The 21,639-nt window shown below is 36.6% G+C and overlaps 1 protein-coding gene and 1 pseudogene across 1 annotated transcript; one reads left to right on the forward strand and one right to left on the reverse strand.

The window, feature by feature from the left end:
- The first annotated feature begins 7,210 nt into the window (after positions 1-7,210).
- LOC145141521 (U4 spliceosomal RNA) lies at positions 7,211-7,383 on the forward strand (annotated as a pseudogene).
- A 6,184-nt stretch (positions 7,384-13,567) lies between these two features.
- On the reverse strand, positions 13,568-19,175 carry LOC145135577 (cellulose synthase A catalytic subunit 2 [UDP-forming]-like). The gene is made up of 14 exons (XM_079069832.1): positions 18,593-19,175; positions 17,924-18,119; positions 17,645-17,841; positions 17,431-17,539; positions 17,172-17,337; positions 16,801-17,067; positions 16,377-16,722; positions 16,153-16,290; positions 15,938-16,063; positions 15,622-15,834; positions 15,251-15,533; positions 14,972-15,168; positions 14,537-14,887; positions 13,568-14,445 (listed from the first exon to the last, which is right to left on the reverse strand). Exons 1-14 carry the CDS (start codon positions 18,671-18,673, stop codon positions 13,864-13,866), a joined length of 3,252 nt encoding a protein of 1,083 aa, XP_078925958.1. The 5' UTR covers positions 18,674-19,175; the 3' UTR covers positions 13,568-13,863.
- Positions 19,176-21,639: the final 2,464 nt, after the last annotated feature.

Below are 21,639 nucleotides of genomic sequence, written 5' to 3' on the forward strand. Positions count from 1 at the left end.
CTTATGGAATTAATGGTGTTTTATGATGAAACTTTCCATGTTCCATAACTTAAGAACAAGTTATGGAATTCTTTAAAACATTAATACCAAATTTTGTAACTCCATAAAAACTTTGAATCAAATTTTTTTTTAAAAAAACTTTCATATCCATAACTTATGGAAGTTTCAAAAAACCCTTAAGATCACAACTTAAAAAAAAAACTTTTGAGCTCCAAAATTTTATGACAAAATATGTAACTCCTTAAACATTTAGATCAAACTTTTAAAACTAATAAAATAATCATATCATTTTATCTTTTACTAAATTTGACCTAATTCAACTCATATAACAAATGATTCAAATTTTACAAATAATTCGTTTTTCACAAAACAAGTAATTATCTTAAAATTTGACAAACGTCATGTTTTTTTTCCTTTTTTTTCCAACTTGAAAATAAAACATTTGCATCAATATAACAGAAAACAACCCATGGCTCTGATACCACTGTTGGGTTTTGAGCATTCTAACACTCCTATGGTGTACATGCAACCCTATAAACCTTGGATCTATGTTTTTTTATTATACATGCAAATATTAACTATTCCAAGGTTTCATCCTAACTAGCATATTATGAAGCACCTATACTACGAAGTTCTAGTTAGATGACATACCTTTTGATGTAGCTTGATGTCTTCAAGCTTTAAGAGCTTAGCCCCAATAGTGTGGAAGCCTCAAATGGAATCACAAATCACCAAAACACCTTGGAAGAACTTGAGAGAATATGTATGCACACTAAAATCGGCCCACTCTTATTTTCACACACTTGTCCAATTTTGTGAGCCAAGGACCCCTTTATATATTATGGAGGATTAGGGTTACATCCATGTAAACCCTAATACCCATGACCTTTCATTTACATAGGATCCATGGGTTAAAAGCTCCATGGACCATCCATGAAAGCTTAGCCCAACCTAAATGAACTTGGCCCATTCCATATATATATAAGAGTCTATATTTAATTAGTTCTTTTTGATCACTTAATTAATTCTAAATTAATTCTTGATCAATACTAATTAAATAATATGATTCCATATTAATATATTAGAACTTATAATATATTAATATAAATCATAAATATACTATTCTCAAAAGACTATCCATATAAATTGTGCCGGTGAAGTGCAACCCAAATGGACCATGCTGGGTCGGGTCAAGTACATACCAAATATAGTTATGGACTTAGACATTAATCCAACAATAATGCCTAAGAGTATAACCGATGAAGACATCTCATTTGCTCGTATTTAATGCCCCAATGAAGGTGATGGTTTTTTGACATTAATCTTCATAATTTGCCTCTAATTGACTCATTAACTTTAAGCTAATCATTATTTTATATTAATATAATCTGATTATATATTTTATATTTTTATTTTGACATGAGTTATTAAAAACTTCCCCCTTCGAAAAATTCCGTCCTTGGAATTTGAATTCAGTAAACAAATATAGATAGTTGGTCTTCATATCTTGTTCGCTTTCTAATATTGCATCCGATCCCTTGGTATCTCCAATCAATAACCCACCCCGACTCGATCCTTAAGAAGGCCTAATAGGTCGGAGACTCAACCTACCTTTACAAAACCGCACCATGTCTTTCCATGAGAATCCGTTCAACATGACTTTATCTCCACCTGAAACACTATTGACTTCGTACTTTTAACCACCTAACCTTTTGGTTATTCCTGTGCATCCTCCAGTTATCTATAATTTACTAAATCTTACCTGTAGTTTGTTGGACGAGCTCGAGTCCAACCATTTGTTTCTCCCTCACATCATTCAAACACAGTTCCAACCAAAAATATATAACTGAACTATCTCATCACTATACAACATAACTAACTTCTCTAGTACCCAATGACACAATTTAAAGGGAATATTTTAGATATCCAGAGAAAGAACCAATGGTCCACTTCCCGTCCCACTTGGCACAACACATCCATTATGCTCAAGCATTTAAATATCCAAGGAAATGAGTAACATCTCAAATCCAATCCCCGTCGGTCTCAACACACCCGTTATGTTCCCGATTATCATACACCCATGTCCCCATTAAATGTGTCATCATACACCACTTAAACAAATCTAAACACTTTCCACTTAGCCTCTACCATGGATTCTTTCTGACTCTTCTTCGGTCCACCCAGTAAATTGACAGTTACATCAATTCTCATCATTTTGAATCTTACTTGACTCCTTCCTTAGCTTATGACTTAGAGCATAAGTGACAATGTTATCCTTCCTTGGGCGACATAATACCTCATAGTCACAGTCTCTTAGAATTTCCACTCATCTTGTTGCCTCATGTTCAATCGTATCTGAACAAACATGAAATTGACATTCTTGTAGTCAGCGAAGATCTTACACCTTCTTTGACTCTTGGTAATCTCTGCATATTTACATCGTCCTATAGTTCCTCGTGACGAACAACACCGGTGCACCCCACGGTGATGTACTGTGTCAAATAAAAACCTCATCAAGCAGATATTGCAATCACTATTAAATTCTTTCATCCTTGTTGGTGTACTCTCTCACTGTCACTTTTCCTTGTTCCAGTCTCAAGAATTCATCCTCCAACTGCTTGATCACCGTTCGAGGACAAAACATCTCTCTAAAGATTCTTGCAAACTCATCCCTTGACATCCTATTGATTGTATCCGACACCCTAGCTGCTTTTACCCTCCCTCATCAGTATAAAGCCTCATTTTTAAACATCGTCATGACATAAACCACATTGTCCTTATTTGCACACTTATTGGTATCAAATTTTTTTTCTCTATCTTCATGATCCACGTTGATGATACGATAGGATCAATGTTCCCGCAACACGTTCGTGGTTTACAAGCCATGAACGTCTTGTAACAATTACCCCATCATTTGTCATCTACATCTTGCCTTGATCATAGTGTAACACTAGGGTCAGAAATTGAAACTGACTTGCTATATCCATAGCCTCCCTCTTTATCAACCATTTTACCACCGTTCACATTCTATAGTACATCTCGGTCCTAAACATTTACATTCGACAATGTAGCTTTCATATCCTGAGCAATCTCGTCAATTAATTATTCTCGAGTAACCATATTTGTTGCACAACATTATCCGCAATCTCAACCCCAATCACGACCTCGATTGGAGTTAGAACTTAATTGCACAAATTGTGCTCGTACCGGTTCTATTATGACTCCTAGACCTCTTCCCTTATCCCTACCTCCACCTCGACCCTGACCGCTCAAACAGCTGGAAGTAGGGTTTACGCGAGTCTCTAGTACTTCTCCGAGTGCAGCAACTTCGACTCCAAAGGGAATGTCTTCCTGCTCTAGTGCTACCCTAGTAAGCCTCTGTGATATCCTTGAGGACATGATGCCTATTAGTAAGATATGATCTAAATTAGTTTTTAGGTTACCTCTCGCTCCTTCTGTCTAAGCTTAAGTGTTTACGGAAACACCTAATCTGCTTAAACAACAGTCTGATACCAACTTGTAACATCCCCCTATGGCACGTATCACAATATTGTCCACTTTGGGCTCCCGGCACGAAAACTTCCCAGGGGGTCACCCATCCCTGATTTGCTCTCGCCCGGGCACGCTTAACTGCAGAGTTCTTATGGGATCTGCTGCCCTCACGGCTTTGAAACGCGTTGTGATAGGGAAGGTATCCACACCCTTTATAAGGAATGCTTAGTTCTCCTTTCCAGCCGATGTGGGATCAGGTGCAACCCACCTTCACCCCCATTATAGGGTTCGACGTCCCCGTCGAACACATAGACTCGTGCCCCAGCTCTGATACCATTTGTAGCCATTTTTTTTAAAACGATGAAGCTTCTAAAATTAATTTAAATGCTTAACTAAAACTGCCATCAATTATCTCCACTTCATACTAACAATTATCCATAAACAATTTTCAAAATCATACTCCATAACACAGTGGATTAGACAAATTATATAAAAAAAACATTCCTTAAAATTCCTTGTCAAATTGATTTTAGTTGGACGAAATTGGGACAGTAGGTTGAACCAAAATACGTTTAACATGTATATAAACCTATCTAAGCAACTATATCAAACTCAAAATCGAGTGGTCATACCTTGATTTCAAGAAAACTCCGAAAACTTTTCAAGAACTCCCAATCCCTACTTCTCCTTTGATTCTCAACCGATCTCAGAAATTTATGTGGGGTTTCTACTCGATTTTTCGTGCTACTTATAATGCCTAAGAGTATAACCGATGAAGACCTCTCATTTGCTCGTATTTAATGCCCCAATGAAGGTGATGGTTTTTTGACGTTAATCTTCATAATTTTCCTCTAATTGACTCGTTAACTTTAAACTAATCATTATTTTATATTAATATAATCTGATTATATATTTTATATTTTTATTTTGACATGAGTTATTACAAAATTGTTTCATAAAGCTACTATGACTAGATCTACATCATACACACATAAAGGTTGGAGCTTTTTACCTCCTGGAGCTTCTAGAGCACAAAGAAACCTCAGATCTACAAGCTTGTCTTCCTTCTCCAACTTCTTGATGCAACACCTTCTTCTCCAACTACTCAAAACACACACTTTTAGCTCACATACTCAAGAAAGGGGTTAGGGTTTGGGGAAAACGGCTCAAAACTATGGAGGATGAGGTGATGGAGGGTTTTGAGCTCATAAGGACGTTTATATAGCACACAAACCCTAAATATTAGGGTTTCCATCTGCCGTGAGTACGCTCAGCGTACACAAGTGTAACACCCCAAAATTCATGACCAAAAATTTCATTTTTAATTAAGTTATTATAAAGCCAAGAGTATAAAAACATCCATAATAACATTCTGTGTCAAAACCCAAAGTGTTAATAATCAAAACATATTATCATTAAACAAAATAAGAGTGTAATCCCAAAGATCTCATGTGTGGAAAACATAGTGTGATGCGCTGCGATCGCCGGCTCCTTTCCTTTGAAAACGAAGTACCTGAAACCAAAACTGAAAACCGTAAGCACGAAGCTTAGTGAGTTCCCCCATCATACCACATACCATATAACCTACATACTGTCTAACATATCCGGGTACTAAACTACCCCTTCGGTCTCTTTCCACCGGTAACTGCCTAGCATATCAGGGTGCTTGCCTACCCCTTCGGTCCTATCGACCGGTACCTAGCCTAGCATATCAAGGTGCTGGCATACCCCTTCGGTCCTTTCGACCGCTACCTTGCCTAGCATATTAGGGTGCTTGCCTACCCCTTCGGTACTTCCGACCGTTACCGGGGACTATTTCACCCCTACTCTAACACGTAGCATCCTAATGCACGAACATATAATCATATACTGCCTAGCTTATCTGGGTGCTGGCATACCCCTTCGGCCCTATCGACCGATACTGGGGTCTATCTTACCCCTCCTATCACATATCACATAACATCAAAGCATACTAGCACATAAACAAAGCAGATAGCGACATACCAGATAATTATCACAAAGACAATCATCTCTACTATAACTCTTACTAGTGGGCCGGCCTTGGTGCCTTAGACCCACTTTTACTAGAAGGTAACTCACCTCGTACTGCTGAAGTCCACTGCAAGGAATCCTTACTGTTGTCCTGGCAACTCCTCGAGCTATCAATACCACAATATCACCCAATTAGCAATTGGGTCCTAAACCATGATTCATAATCCATACTTGGGGTAAAATGACCATTTTACCCCTGGCCCACAAGATACGTAGCAAGGCCCAAGCCCAAAACCAAACCAAGTCCAAAACTCTAAAATCCATGATAGCCCACTAATGGCCCAATTTTCCAAATTGGGCCCCAACCCTTACATGGGACAACCTTCTAGAATCCATTCCATACTTCATAACCTTTCAAGAGTCAACCTTGGTCAAAGTCTACGTCAAAGTCAACATTCTGGTCAAAGTCAACATTCTGGTTGACTCAACTCGCCGAGTTGGTCCATCAACTCGTCGAGTTCCATGAATCAGGAACCCTAGATCGCGATCCAACTCGTCGAGTCGTATGAACAACTCGTCGAGTCCCCTTTGTCTTAATCTATTAAGTCGCTTTCCGTTGAGTTCAACACTTCCAAACCATAGATTTGGTCCCTAAGGCTGGAATACCACGTAAAGTTGCTAACTTTACGTCCATACATGGTGTCAAGAAGCTAAAACACCAAAACTAAGCTCCAAAAGAGATCTAAGGCATGGAGAAGGGCCAAGACTCAATAAAGTTGGCAACTTTGAGTCTCATAAGGCCATGTACGACCAGATATGAAGTCATAACCCCAACACATGCTTGCATCCATGAATGGTCCCACAACAAGCTACTAAAAGCCCTAAACTCCTCCATGGAAAGATCTAGCAAATGAATAGTCAACGTATAGACTTTATACCTTAATATGGCTGCCTTAACAGAGAAACCCCTGGATCCAAAGCTTCCTCCTTCAACCAAGCACCTTCAACTTCAACTCCTTCAAGAAATCACCAAGGAATTACTCTCTTTTCACTTCTAAACACTCACGAGGCTCAAGCTCACGAATTAGGGTTTATTGGACTGCGGGGGGGGGGGGGGGGGGTGAGGGAGGCTGCAAGGAGGTGTTAAGGTCTTTAAATAGGGTGCAAACCAATTAGGGTTTCACTCTGGCAGTCCTACTCGTCGAGTTGGGGCTGCCCAACTCGTCGAGTAGGTTTCTTAACCCGCGTCCAAATTCCCACTTCTACTCGACGAGTTTGGGGCCTCCAGCTCGTCGAGTCCCTCTGCAAAAATGAATGAAATGCTTCAAAAGTACATTCCAGGAATCGGGCGTTACAACAAGTGTACGCCCAGCGTACTAGGGCGCGCCTGGTACGCTCAGCGTACCTTATGTACACTTAGCGTACTCTTCTTGGTATCAAAGTTGCAACTTTAGCCCTTAGGCTTCTCATGGCTTGATTCTTCCAACCCCAGGGAATACAAATGACAAAATAATAATAAAGGAGAGGATTCGGAAATACCTGAAAATCTCGGGATGTTACATAATATGGTTATATATACATTTAGATATTCATGGTCAAGTGGGAGATTGTTAGATAATTTTGGGACCATTTCATTAATGTACATATATTTCTATCATTCAAATGCATAAGTATTATGGTAAAAATATAAAAATATTGATGGACCGATTTTATAGGATATTTACTTATCTTTGCGCTTGGGGCAATGACGCAGCTAATGAGGTAATAACCGAGGCACGTCAATTGCTGGTTGAATATTTATCTTTGTGGGTTGAGTTCCCGGTTTGACTCAAGATCCTCTATATCCCTTCCATCTCTCACATTATGGTATATCTCCATCTATATATATATATATATATATATATATATATATATATATATATAGTGATGATGAGCATACTAAGAGACATGATCTACACACTAAAATTTGTGGGTCTCTATGTTGGAGATTTTAGAGAGAGTTTTTGAGATCAATTGGAAAACCAACATTAGTTATCAGATCTGGAAATCACAATAAAGCAGGTATGTATTTAAGTTTTCTTTTAATCAAATTTAAGATTAAGATTCAAAGTTTATGCATTTTATGTTGGTTATGAAAATAACCAACAAGCCAAACTAAAATTTTCTAGTCTTGTTATTGGTTTGATGATATTTTTCACAATTACAAAAAATATCATCTTTGATTTGTATTTTTTTGAAAGAAAGATGCAAATAAAAGTGTTCACAGTTACAAAAAATCATCTTTTATCTAAATTATCAAGTTTTTTGATCTAAGGGAGGAGGGAGTCGTTCCCTCCCAACCCACCGAACCCACTGCCACATCACTTTTTCTCTTTTATTTTTCTTCATCTTTCCGAACCCACAACACACGGAAATCCTATCTTTTTGAACCCACTCAACCCACTCAATTAAAAAAAAATACAAAACAATTAAGGTACAAGTTTTAAAACACATGGTACAAGAGAAAATAAGAAAGAGAAAGTAGAGAGAGATGATGAAGTGGGTTAGTGAAACCAATCAACCCACTCGTTGAAGCGGAAGTGGTACCGCCGATAACTCTATTGCTAATTAAGATTTTACATTTGATTGTTTTGTATTTTTTTTAATTGAGTGGGTTGAGTGAGTTCAAAAAGATAAGATTTTCGTGTGTTGTGGGTTCGGAAAGATGAAGAAAAACAAAAGAGAAAAAGTAATGTGGCAGTGGGTTCAGTGGGTTGGGAGGGAACGACTCCCTCCTCCCTAATGGTCCAATTATAATTCTTAGGGAGGAGGGAGTTGTTCCCTCCCAACCCACTGAACCCAATGAACCCACTGACATATCATCTTTTCTCTTTGATTTTTCTTCATCTTTCCCAACCCACAACACACGGAAATCCTATCTTTCTCAATCCACTCAACCCACTCAATTAAAAAAATATATACAAAATAATCAAGGTAAAATCTTAATTAGCAATAGAGTTATCGCCGGTACCATTCCCTCTTTAGCCGGTTGTTTAATTGGTTTCACGAACCTACTTCATCCTCTCTCTCTACTTTTTCTCTCTCATTTTCTCTTGTACCGTGTGTTTTAAGATTTGTACCTTAGTTGTTTAGTATTTTTTTTAATTGAGTGGGTTGAGAAAGATAGGATTTCCGTATGTTGTGGGTTGGGAAAGATGAAGAAAAATGAAAGAGAAAAGCTGATGTGGCAGTGGGTTCAGTGGGAACGACTCCCTTCTCCCTTATGAATCATTTAATTCTCAAATATTTTAAATATACGCCATCCACATGAAACCAACGTCACACTGCAACCTCACCGGTGACTGGACCACATAAAAATCATCTCATACACAACCTAACACATAAGATGCAACATGTACGTCATAAACTCATTCTCTTTTAATATCCTTAAGCATGCAATTATCAACAAACATTTAAATTCACCATCCTATTACCTATTTAAACATCTTTAACATAGATTTAAAGATATCATAACACCAAGAGAAATATTATAAATGACCAATGAACTATACTATTTGACAACTTTTAGTCATTCAATTTATTTTTGTTCATTTTTAGATAATAAAAATTCCACAATCGTCTCAAATTAGCCGCTTTAACCGACTTACATATTAAAACTTATTTAGAATTAATGGCCTTTTTAATAGTGTCAAGAAGTAGAGATTTTTCTGGAGGAAATATTCGAACGATGTTTTTTAGTTGTTCATACTTTTTTTCGATGTTTGGCTGTTCCCAAGTATTAGACAAGATTCTCCAATGCAACCTACATTAATAAACTAAAAGGGGCACAAAAAGAAAAGATGGAAAGATTTCCGATCTAACATCATGGTTGGTTTCATGTCAAGGTATATCATAGTCCAGTTTTGGGGGTTTGTCAATTATTATAGATGTTGATCATAAGCATTGTGAGCAATGTTTTAAAACCCGGGTTTTTAGTTTACCCGGTGTGATGACCGGTTCACGGGTCAACCGGTTGAACCGTCGGGTCAACCCGGTTTATGGTATTTTTTTTTATTTTTATATATTTTTACTTTCCTGCATAAACATATAAAACCAATAATTTGATATCCACAAAGTTTAAACATTGAGAAACATTGAAGAAACCACAAACGGCTCGTTGTTTTGACGTTGGCTACTTGTAGCCAACTATCCAAACCCAATTAAAACGGGTTAATCCGGTTTGAACCGGTTCAACATAAGCGGTCGAACCGCGGTTTAGAGGAAACCCGGCCGGTTCGATCCGGTCCGTATTTTTACAAAAAACCGTTCACAATTGACCCGTCTTCTATCCCGGGTCACGGTCCAACTGGTTGAACCGGCCGGGTCGACCCGGGTTTTAAAACATTGATTGTGAACTTGCGTGTTAAAGTTGTATGGCTGTTTGGTTACCTCCAAATGATTTAGAGCTGAGTAACTTAGAGATATGAATCATTTAGAGGTTGTGAATGAATCTATGTCTTAATGAAAAGATATTGTTCGACAATGTTCCCAAATAGTTATGCTAAATGAGAAAACTATCATTTTACCTTTTTTATTTAAAAAAATTCATACCAAACCATCAAAAAATTAAAAATCATCACATATACAGACTACTAACTACTCAACATCATGACAAAAAATTATTGTAAGCAAAAATAATACAAAAATCAAGATCAATGCCTTACAATTCAAACATTAAAGCTCAAGAATACTTAATTCCCTTGATCATGCCAAATTCCTAACAATCCTTTTTGCATATATTAACTAGTGGCATAATAACATAAATTTCATTGACCACCATGAAACCAGTAATCTAATCATATCTTAAACAATCTTGCATCTATCAAAAAAATCAAAATCATAATAAGCTTCTCACCGATTCAGCATTCTAAAGTCACAGTATCACCGATTCAATTTCATTGGCAACTCATGCTTGCTTGACTTGTACTCGGGTAGTTGTTTTAGATCATTATATTCTTACATACAAAGTCTTGTGATATCAATACAAATAAAAGGTTTTTAGACTTTTGGATCGTTTCTTATAAGTAAACCTTAGCATTTTTAGTTTGTTCTTTTTATTATCTTAAGGATTTAACTGAAGGTGAATCAGAATGGAGCATACGTCCTTGTTGTTTGGTTACAGCTAGCTAGCCACATGGAAGTTTTAGACTTTGTAGTGCCTTTGGAATTTGTACTTTAACCCATATTACACTCTTTGTTCATTGTTTGTTCATTGGAACCACGCACTGCTTTTCATTATGCACAATTCCATGTCTCTATTCTATTTAACACGTTCCGGTATTCGAAATATCCTCATGATAAATTCATACATGATATTTGGCATGTAGTACCATGTACCTTAACTTAAAATACATCTATGTACCTCTTTCACTGAAGATTTAAGAAAACAAAGCATCAAAATCATCAAACATTGTAGTACTGTCAAGAATACGAGGAACAAATTAAGATATGATACAACTTAATCTCTTAAAACCAATGGATACAATAAAAGAAGCATACAAGTCATGACACCTTACACGCCCATATTTTTTAATATTTCCAACATATGAAAATGAAATATTATTTTATTTTAGATTGTAGAATTAGATACATATTTTTTCTAAGTTGTCGAGATTAATAATTTTTTTTCCAGTAATCAACACTCAACGGTCATCTTGGACCATGTAATGTTTTTTTATCTGTCATAACATTTTAGATATTTTATCGTATTTTGTAACACCCCCACTTTCATACCATTTTAAAACAATTATTTTGTGTTCAGTTTTCAAAACATGTCATATCATAAAATCAATATTACTTTGTGGAAATTGGTCCCAATTAAAACTTTTTCCATAGGAAAACATAAATATATAATCAGGAAGCTTTATAGGTTAGAGTTTTGAAATCTATTCATGGCAATTTTGGGGGGTTTATGGTGGGCTCTCGCCTAGCTGTTAAAGGTGTTTGGTCGGGTATTGTTTCAACAACTCTAAAGCTTCATGAAAAATAGATTGATCCTTTATCTACTTTTAAAAAAGTTATGGGTAATGGTAGGTCCATTTTGTGTTTGGAAAGATGTTTGGATAGGAAATATGAAGTTATTTTTGGTGTTCCCTAGGCTTGCAGCTCTTGAAACAGATCTTGATTGCTCAATAGCTAACAGAAGAGAAAACCAAGACTGGAGATGGAGATGGAGACATAATCTGAAAGACCTGATAGGTGGTCTTGGGAGTTGGCAAACGGGTTGGAATTTACGGTTAAAATACCCGTTTGTTCATTGATAATGCTATTGTTTCTCATGGTGGGTTACATACGAAGTGGAACACTTTAATTCCCATTAAAGTGAACATTTTTTGTTGGAGGGTGTCTTTGATTTGACTTTCTACTAAATATAAACTCGTTGATCCTGGTATAGATGCGCCTAGTGTGTTGAGTGCAATTTTTGGAGTCAATGTGGAAGATGTAAATCACCTGTTAGTGAGATGTAATGTAGCGAACTCGACGATGGCCAAGATTGGTCAAGGGTGTGATTTTGATTTCTTTTTTATGTTGTTCGTAGGTGATGTTCAGAGTTGCTTGGATGTGATTATTTCGACAGCTTGGTGGTGCATTTGGAACTATAGGAACAAGTGTGTGTTTGATCGTGTTAGGCCTAGAAAGGATAGGCTTTTGATGACATTGTCTCTTTTTCTTATTCTACTGATTAACGTTTATGTGTGAAGTCTTCTAGTGTCCAAAATTCATGCTAGTGAAACTAAGTCATTGTATCATGTGTCTTTGGTACATGAGTACATGTCATTCAAAAGAAAAAAGAATACCTAAGACACGAAAAATATTGTTAGTAGGGTCGCTCCGTTAATTTTGAAGACCCTGTGCGAAAAGTAAAAATGGGCCCCTAAATATAATTTTTTTTACACAAACAAAAACCATTGATAAGTCAATAATTGTAATAAAACTAATTAAAACAAAAAAAAATGTTATTGATCCGTCACTAATCCGTCGCAATTTGTCAATAATTCATTGTTAATAATAATGTACTTAAAATTCCGCCCACTAAACGACATGGGCCCACTCCGTGCAGTCGCACACCCCACACATACCCTGGGTCTCGTGAGATATAAACGTTTTGACACAATATACTTGTAATTATACATTTTTCCTTTCCGAATCATCATGTAATTTAGAACATTCACTTTTCTCGAACATTTGTACATATAATTTTCTTTCAAAAAATATAGATTTGTATACCTTTCATTCCAATTGTAAGTACATATGCTTTTCTTTCCACAATAAATGCTAGTATATATATTTCTTTCAAAACATAAGTACATAATTCTCTTTCCAAAGTATAGATTCACACGTCTTCCTTTTCAAAACATAAGTACATACATTTCTTTTTCCAAAACATAGTCTCATATGTATTCCTTTTCAAACCATAAGTACATAGATATATACTTCTCTTTCTAAAATATAGACCCGTGTTTTCCTTTTCAAAACTTAAGTTTGATATACATTTCTTCCAAAATAGGCCTATATGATTTCCTTTTCAAAACATAAGTACATATGCTTCTCTTTCCAAGATATAGGTTAATATCATTTCTTTTTAAAAACATAATTAAGTACATATACTTCTCTTTCCAAAATAGAAATAAATATAATGATATGTAATGCATGAGTCCAAGCATAAAACATATGAGACGGCTTATGGCTCACTCTAAATTTTTCCTTTGACCAACGATTATGTAAACCAGGCTATCCTAATCACTTTAGAGTCTAGTCTCCTTTTTATAGAAATAATAAGAATCGATCAAGTTGATCGATATTATGATCTTACCAATTTAGTCTTTCCCCTTATAGGTGCAATTATAAGGGAAACATGTTTGATGAGCCTATCTTGACTAAACCATGTAGTTCACACCCCCCCCCCCCCCCTTTTCTGCCTAATACCAACACAATAAAATACAATGTGCATTACGCATTCATATGTATGCATGTCCAACAAGCAACATTCCAAATACATTCACGATACATTCAATATGTTACAACTAATAAAAAGAGAATACCCTTGATGAAAATTGGGATATTAATTAAATTATATAAAAAGAGAAAAAACTAGAACTTTTATGTTGTCCATGGGATTTGGTTACACAGATTTTACCCATACCCCTCACAAAAATCTAAATGAATCAATTAAAACTAATATCAGAAGTAAAAGAAGACACTTTGCAAAAACAAATATGAATTCATCCCTTCCCTTTTCTTTATCTACACACATCCATTTTTCACATCTTCTATACTACTACTATTACTAGTCATCATAAACATACTTCCACCATTTTTCCATTTCCATTTCCATCTTCATCAGTCACAATCCAATCCACACTCCTCCAACACAATCCCACCTCGATCAAGAAACGGGTTTACCCGGACCCACAAAAGCGATAAAATCGAAGCCAAAAGGATCGACCACACGAGTATAATAGTTGGAACATTGCTCTGTTTTCCCATCATACCCTTCAAGAAAGGATACAAATGTAAAATCACCCATATCGCAAAGAACAATCTCCCAAAAAGCGGACCCCATGACTCATAACCATTACTGATAGCATCCGAAATCCCAATTATAACCCCAATGATGTTGAAAATCAAAAGAGTCAAAGGCGGGATCAAAAGTGTTGTCCATTTGAAGACATAAAGCTCTGCAAAATCACCATCATCTCCTCCCTTTGAGGTAACTGTGAAATTGGTGTTCACTCCAGCTAAAACCTTGAGAAGACCTTGAAACAGAGCAAAAAGATGAGATGACACTCCACCAATAACCCAAAACTGCTCGTTTCTCCATAAGTCATCAATGGCTACACGTCCCCATTGCATCTCCAAGATACTTGTTACAGCAATCGACAAAAACATCAACATGAACAGAATACTCGCGTAATTGCTTATCTGTAAATCATATTCAAGATTGCAAAAATCAGATAAGCTCAGGGACTAAAAATGTAACTTACTCAAAAAAAAATTAGAATGTGTTTGTTACCTCGGGAACGATGAATTTTCCAGTGAGTAGACAGACAGCAGGAAGGGTACAATAAGCAACCAATGGAACAGAGGTTAAAGGATACACAACCGAATTGATATAAGAAAACCTCTCTAATGGCTTCAATCCACATCCATATCCATACCATATTGGACAATGCTTGCTGAATAAGATCTCAACAGACCCCAGGGCCCACCTCAGAACTTGGTGAAGACGATCTGAAAGATTAATCGGAGCTGAACCCTTAAATGCTGCTCTTTTGGGAATACAGTATACTGATCGCCATCCATGGCAATGCATCTTGAACCCAGTTAAAATATCTTCAGTAACTGAACCATATATCCAGCCAACCTAATCGTTCCATATAAACAAATTTCATAAGAAGCTTTTACGAATCTGAGTTGCGTATTTATGTATTTAGTTTTAGGGTTTTACCTCTTTTCCCCATTCGGATTTATCTTCGTAGCCACAGCTTATGACATGAATGGCTTCCTTCAGTAGTGATGCTGAGGTTGCACCCGGAGGAACACCGCCCTCTTCGAGAAGTGTTGATGCGATAAACACGGGAGACTGACCGAATTTCTTCTCGAATTTTATCTGAGGCATCAGTGATGTTTTCTCACTATCGATTCCTGTCAAAATACATGTGTTAGTTATAAAAGATAATGAAAAAGGGAGTAAATTCGTTGAAACCGATTGGTTTTTAGTTTTTACCTTCGATTCCTTCTTCGATGTTCTCAAGTGCGTGTATTTGAGTTGAGGCTTCCTTCATCTTCTTACTCTTTTTGGAACTCTCTTTGGTTTTCGATTTCCCTTTGGTTTTCTTCTTCTTTGATCCGAAACAACAGCAACACCATTTTGGCAAGCAGTTGCAGGTTTTTCCAGGGGCTTTCTTCTTAGCTGGAGCATCGAATCCATACAAAGCTTGTCTTCTAAACACACACCCAGTCCCCACATAAATCGGTCCTTGGATTCCATCCAAACCCTTCATGTTAATCTTAACAAACACAAAAAATATCAAGAAATTAGATAAAGTTATTCACATAATCATGTTTGAACTTGAATCCAGTTTAGGTGATACATACATCGAAGAACACGACATTTCGATTCGAATACCGATCGTGACGATCGATCCCATCGAATCTTTGCGGGAATTGCACGTAGCAGATTTTCTTCCCGGATGTGGGGTCCATCATGAAACACATGGATTCACGGATTGCTTTGCTGTTGTTGATGTAATGATCACAATCAACATTGAGAAGATAAGGCGCATTTGAAACAACAGCCGAAACTCGAATCTTGAAAAAGAAAATATAAATATCCAAAATTATAATCAACATTCAACAATGAAAAGAGCTTTTTACAAATCCATAACATAAAAAAATGGCAAAAAGCTTATACCAGAGCATTCATGGCACCAGCTTTCTTGTGATGATCAAATCCAGGTCTCTTTTCACGAGAAACATAAACAAGACGTGGTAACTCGTTTCCTTCAAGATCACGAACACCATTTTGACCTAGAAAAACCTATTAACAAACAAAATTTATTAAAATTTAAGAATGTTTAGATATGAAGAAAGAAAGAAACTGTAAAATGTAAAAACACACACACAAACCTGAATCATTCCAGGATGATCTCTAACATTGTTCCCAGGCCATGGAGTTCCATCTTGCATTGTCCATCCTTCTTCCGGAACCTTCTGTGCCATTTGCACAAGCCCATTTATACGTATCTTAAACTCTTCATAATCTCTCTGTATTTCAAATACAAATTCATGTCAATAAAACTAAAACAAGAAATCAAAATCAAGTTTTATAAGATTCAATCCAAATTCCAAACCTTCATAGCACGACGTTCACGGACAAATGCAGGGTGGACTTTATCTTTAAGATAGTCAACTTTTTCAGCAAAATACCATTCAGGAGCACGAGGCTCAATGCTAAACTTTTTACAAAACGGGACCCACTTTCTTGCGAATTCTGATGTCTCTGATAGAGCTTCAAATGTAAGCATGGCAGCTCCATCATCAGAGACATAACAAGCTACTTTATCCACAGGGTAATCAACAGCAAGAATTGACAACACTGTGTTTGCAGTGATGAGTGGTGGTTCTTTTAATGGATCAACTGTACTCACAAATACATCCACAGGAGCTAATTCAGATGGCTTCCCTTCTTTCTCATATCTGTAACAAATAAACTCAATCAACATTTATCCAAACTCAATAAATCAAGAAAAAGATGATTGTGGAAACAATAGATACCTGAGTGATAAACGATCAAGATATGTTTCTCTTTCGATTGGGAACCATTTTGGGAATTGATCAAAGATCCACGAAACAGCAAACCAAATCTCACATATAATTGAAGTGAGCCATAAAGCGTATGCATCTTTCACAGGGTGAAGGATTCTATAATGAAAGAAGAATCCAAGAATCACGAGTCGCATTAATATCACCATTCTGTATGGATTTATCTTGCTTGAAGGAATTGGTAGCTTTCTTGAAAGTGGTTGTCTACCCTCATCCATCCTACATTCAAAGAAAACGAAAATTTGAAATTAACATCATTAGTTTGCTTATAAAGAAAAATACCCTTTGTTTAATATGTAGAAAAGATTAAAAAAAACACTTACTTTGGCAAATCAGGATCATCCACATCATCACCATCTCCTTGGTGTTTGACCATTTGAAGTTTATCATTCTGTCTTTTCCTCCATTCTTCCATTCTGTCTTTCCATGCAACAGTCCCATAACCATAAACTGCCAGGTCTTTCTTGGGATCCATTGGCCTAGGCGGCACTGCACCACCATCAACCACCAACAACCACCACAATCAAAACTAATCCAATAATCTTCTACCAATTAAAATCAAATCAAGAACTAAAAACTTACAAGAGATAGATGAAGCAGTATCAGAAAAAGGCATGGGATGAATCCGTTTTGCTCGGTTCATAAATGGTGGAATGATTAAAGCATGCTTGTCAGATGAAATCCCATCATCCTAATTCAACAAATTCACAATCAGAAATCTCAAATCTCCATTTTTGATCTTCAAAGAAAGTTATTAATCTTGTGATATGACTGATATCAGTATATAATTTATTACCTCTTGACCATAAGTAAGACGTGGGATCTCTGGGTTGACTCCATATGCATCTGAAGGAGTGGCAAAACCGGAAACATTTGTTCCAATATTGAGGCGTGAAGAAAGCATTGCCTCAGAATCACTATGAGGGAGATCAAATTCATTATCCAAGTCATCAAACTCATCTTCTTCTTCATCACCATCAACTCTTGGACTCCCTGAAATTATCAGTATTAGTTTAAGATTTCTCTTTTTTATTATCACTAAATCAAAGTGAGGAACAATCTTGATTATTGGTACCTTTAAGCCTTTTAAAACGGGTCTTGCATTGAGGGCAAGATTGATTTCCCTCTCTTCTTTCATATTCGTAACAAGGTCTGCAGATGGGGAAAGCACATTCATTGCAAGCAACAAATTGCTCACCATCTACTGTTATTTCAATCTCATCTCCACAAATCTGGCAAATCTGCCCACTTAACTCTTTTACAGAAGTCACCTAAAGAAATAAAAAACAGAATTTAGCTTCAGATTCAAGAAATCCAACATCCACATAAGATCTTCACCGAAAGTAGACCAATAAACTAATGGCACTTAAAAGAAACATCGTAGATGACTGTCATCAGAATTATATTGTGCTACAAAACAATTGGGATCTTTTTGTAGTTATCAAGTAATAACATTTGAGATACAGATGAGCTGAAACCTAATTCTGACATGGTAGTCAATGTAACTTGTCCAGAAAAGTAGATTATTATATTAATTTGTAAGGCACCGACAGAAATTAATACAGAAAGGTCCAGACTTTACAGCTGCAAACCTACTTTTTGACAACAAGAATTCAAATTAACTACGCAAATGCATAAATCGAGTCGGAATCGAAAACCCGAGGATGAAATTAGGGCAAACGGAAGTAAAAAGTGGAAACCCAATTGAGATTTTGGGAGATTTATGAAAGAATCTTTGACTTACTCTTCCGACTTCATCTGCATTGATTAGAACGAACTCATTACGGTTGTGTGAACCAGCAATAAGTCGTCCGTTGGTAGCCATTGAATCACACGAACTATCAATTCAATTGTTTACAACACGAGAGAAACCTGACTTGAAATCTTGAATGAAAACTCACTTCACACGGCGAATCCCTTCAAGAAGCCCATGAAATGATGAAAGGAGAGAGCTTTTTCCCCCTTTCTCTCTCTCTATTCTCTATTTCTTTTCCTCCTTATTTAGTACTCACTCTCTTAATACACACCCAATCACAAGAACCACCAAACTCATTTAAAAAAGGCTGACAACGAAATGCAGACAGCAAATACCTCTGTAATTTTGTAAAAAAGAGAAAGTAAATAGATAAAAACCCACACTCAAAAGTGGTAAAATTAGTGATTGATTGATTCTTTTCTTGAGAGAGAAAGAGAGAATAAAAAAGTTTGTTGAGTATTGAGGTGTGTGGATCAGAGGTAGAAGAAGAAGAAGAGATCTCGACAAAGACAACTGGTTGTGTGTTAAATTCTTAAGAGAGAGAAAGAAAGGCGTTGAAAGTTCAACGCGTAATACAGAAGGGACACAGATCGCTTTGATGGATCTGTCTGTGAGAGGCTTTCCTTTTTGATAATTCTAGAGAGAGAAAGAGAAGTATGAGTTGTAAATTTGGACAGAGTGGGGCCTACCGGAATGACGGAGGTCCGCGGTGGAGACTAGGGTCCAGGTACGGTGGTTCTCGGAGGGGACTCAACGGGTAAGGGTGTAGTGGTAAATTCCCATATTGTCGGCTCGATTTGCACCAAAAAAAAAATTAAAAGACAAAACTTCAAAAATGGTCCCTGTGGTTTTCGAAAATATCAAGTTTAGTCCCTAAGTTCAAAAAACCTCACAGATCGTCCCTGTGGTTTCAAAACTTTTAACATTTCGTCTTTCCGGCTCACTCCGTTACCATTTAGCCGTTAAGTCAGGGGCATTTTTGTCATTTCATTAACCAAGGACCATTTATGAGGTTTTCTATTACTTTTTTTTAAATAAATAAATAAATTTAATATGCAAGGGTCCCACCTCTCTCTCTCTCTCTCTCTCTCTCTCTCATATGTCCATTTTCGTCCTAGAAAATACTTGTCATATGTATCCATCTATGACATGTGATAAGATCGACCATATGAGCACAAATGAGTAAATCAGTTACCACCATTCCTCCGGCAGATTGTGGAGACATGTAAACCAGCAAATTAAGGTTTGAGATCCTTCAAATCGATGGAAGAAATGGAAACCTGCAAATCGATGGAAGGCCCATCTGACTCGGTTTCAACCTCCATAAATCGAAAAATGATGCAGAGGTTCTTATCGTTAATGATGGGTCTTCCACATCGCCGACCAAATACATCCATCGAACTGTGGTTAAATATCCAGGTGAAAACCACATACAAAACGTTTGATTCTTATTATTATTTGTTTCCGATTCTCCCTTCTCTCATCGGAAACTGATTTGCAGGTTTAATTTTCCCCTAATCCTTGCTCAAGCAAGGTCGATTCATCATCAATTACCTTCGACAGCCACTTCCCGTTGGTTGTCTGATCATCTAGAGAATAATTTCAATACCCCCTCCACACACAAAAAAAAAATTGATACCTTGATCTTCATCTGGTGTTTGTTTGGAATTATTGGGTTTTTGATTTGCTTTTGGGTATTTGATCTTCTTCTAGGTTTTCTTAGTTAATAAATAGCAGTGGAAGACAAGTGAGCTTTGGAATCGATCGTATGATGAAGAGAACGAGTTTCAGATTTATAGCCAAGGATTTTATGGCTGGTATGTGTGTGTGTGTGAGATAGAGAGAGGTGGGACCCTTGCATATTAAATTTATTTACTTATTTAAAAAAAAGTAATAGAAAACCTCATAAATGGTCCCTGGTTAATGAAATGACAAAAATGCCCCTGACTTAACGGCTAAATGGTAACGGAGTGAGCCGGAAGGACGAAATGTTAAAAGTTTTGAAACCACAGGGACGATCTGTGAGGTTTTTTGAACTTAGGGACTAAACTTGATATTTTCGAAAACCACAGGGACCATTTTTGAAGTTTTGTCAAATTAAAAATTAAAAAAAAAGAAAAAAAGAAAAAAAAAACCTCAAGATTTTAATTTAATATTTTATATATAAGAATTAGTGTAGCAATAATTGAAGGAAGAGGTGGGGTTTTGTGACTCACTTTCACTTGCTACTAATTGTTTTGTCAAATGAGAGAGAAACATACTACATATACCACTTGCACGGTCGCACCTAATCCCAGGGAAAACATCTTCACCCATCTTAAATTTCAAGATCTGCATATTGCCAGATTTCTTATACCCGGAATTGGTGCCATCATTGTCACATATTTAATTGTTGTAAGTCTTATTTTCATCGCACTACACCACTTCAAATTCTTGCAATTTGGAATGGTGGAGTGTTATGCAACAAGTTTTTTATTATTATTTAAACAATTTAATTTATATATAAAACTATTTTTTTTATTAAATTAAAAAAGAAATTACTAACATAGATGAATGATTTGTAGAAATTACTAACAGGACCGAAATCCGAAAACATACTAACATTCCTCGGACATTGTCCGACATCGAACCGTAATCCGGAATCATACAAACACAGACACATGCAAGAATCACGAAGACATCAAGCATACAAACATTCATCGAACATCGTTCGGCATCGGACCGTAGTCCAGAAAGCATATAAACATTCATCGGGCACCGCCCGACATCGGATAAAATCAGGAAACATACAATCATACATACGGACCGACCTTGGTGCCTTAGACCCGTTCCTATAGGAGAAAACTCACCTCGCAAAGCTGAATGCAGAATCTCACGATAAGGAATCTCTAACGGCTGCCCCGACGACTTCTCGAGCTAACATTGCCAAAATAACACTTAGTCAAAATCCAATACTCCTTCTTAGGGTAAAATGACAATTTTACCCCTAATCTAATTTGGTCCATGACTAAGGCCCAAATCCATAACATACATGG

The sequence above is a fragment of the Lactuca virosa genome, chromosome 9 (genome assembly GCF_052849685.1).
Source record: "Lactuca virosa cultivar CGN04683 chromosome 9, Lactuca_virosa_CGN04683_v6, whole genome shotgun sequence".
In the NCBI taxonomy this organism is placed as follows: domain Eukaryota; kingdom Viridiplantae; phylum Streptophyta; class Magnoliopsida; order Asterales; family Asteraceae; genus Lactuca; species Lactuca virosa.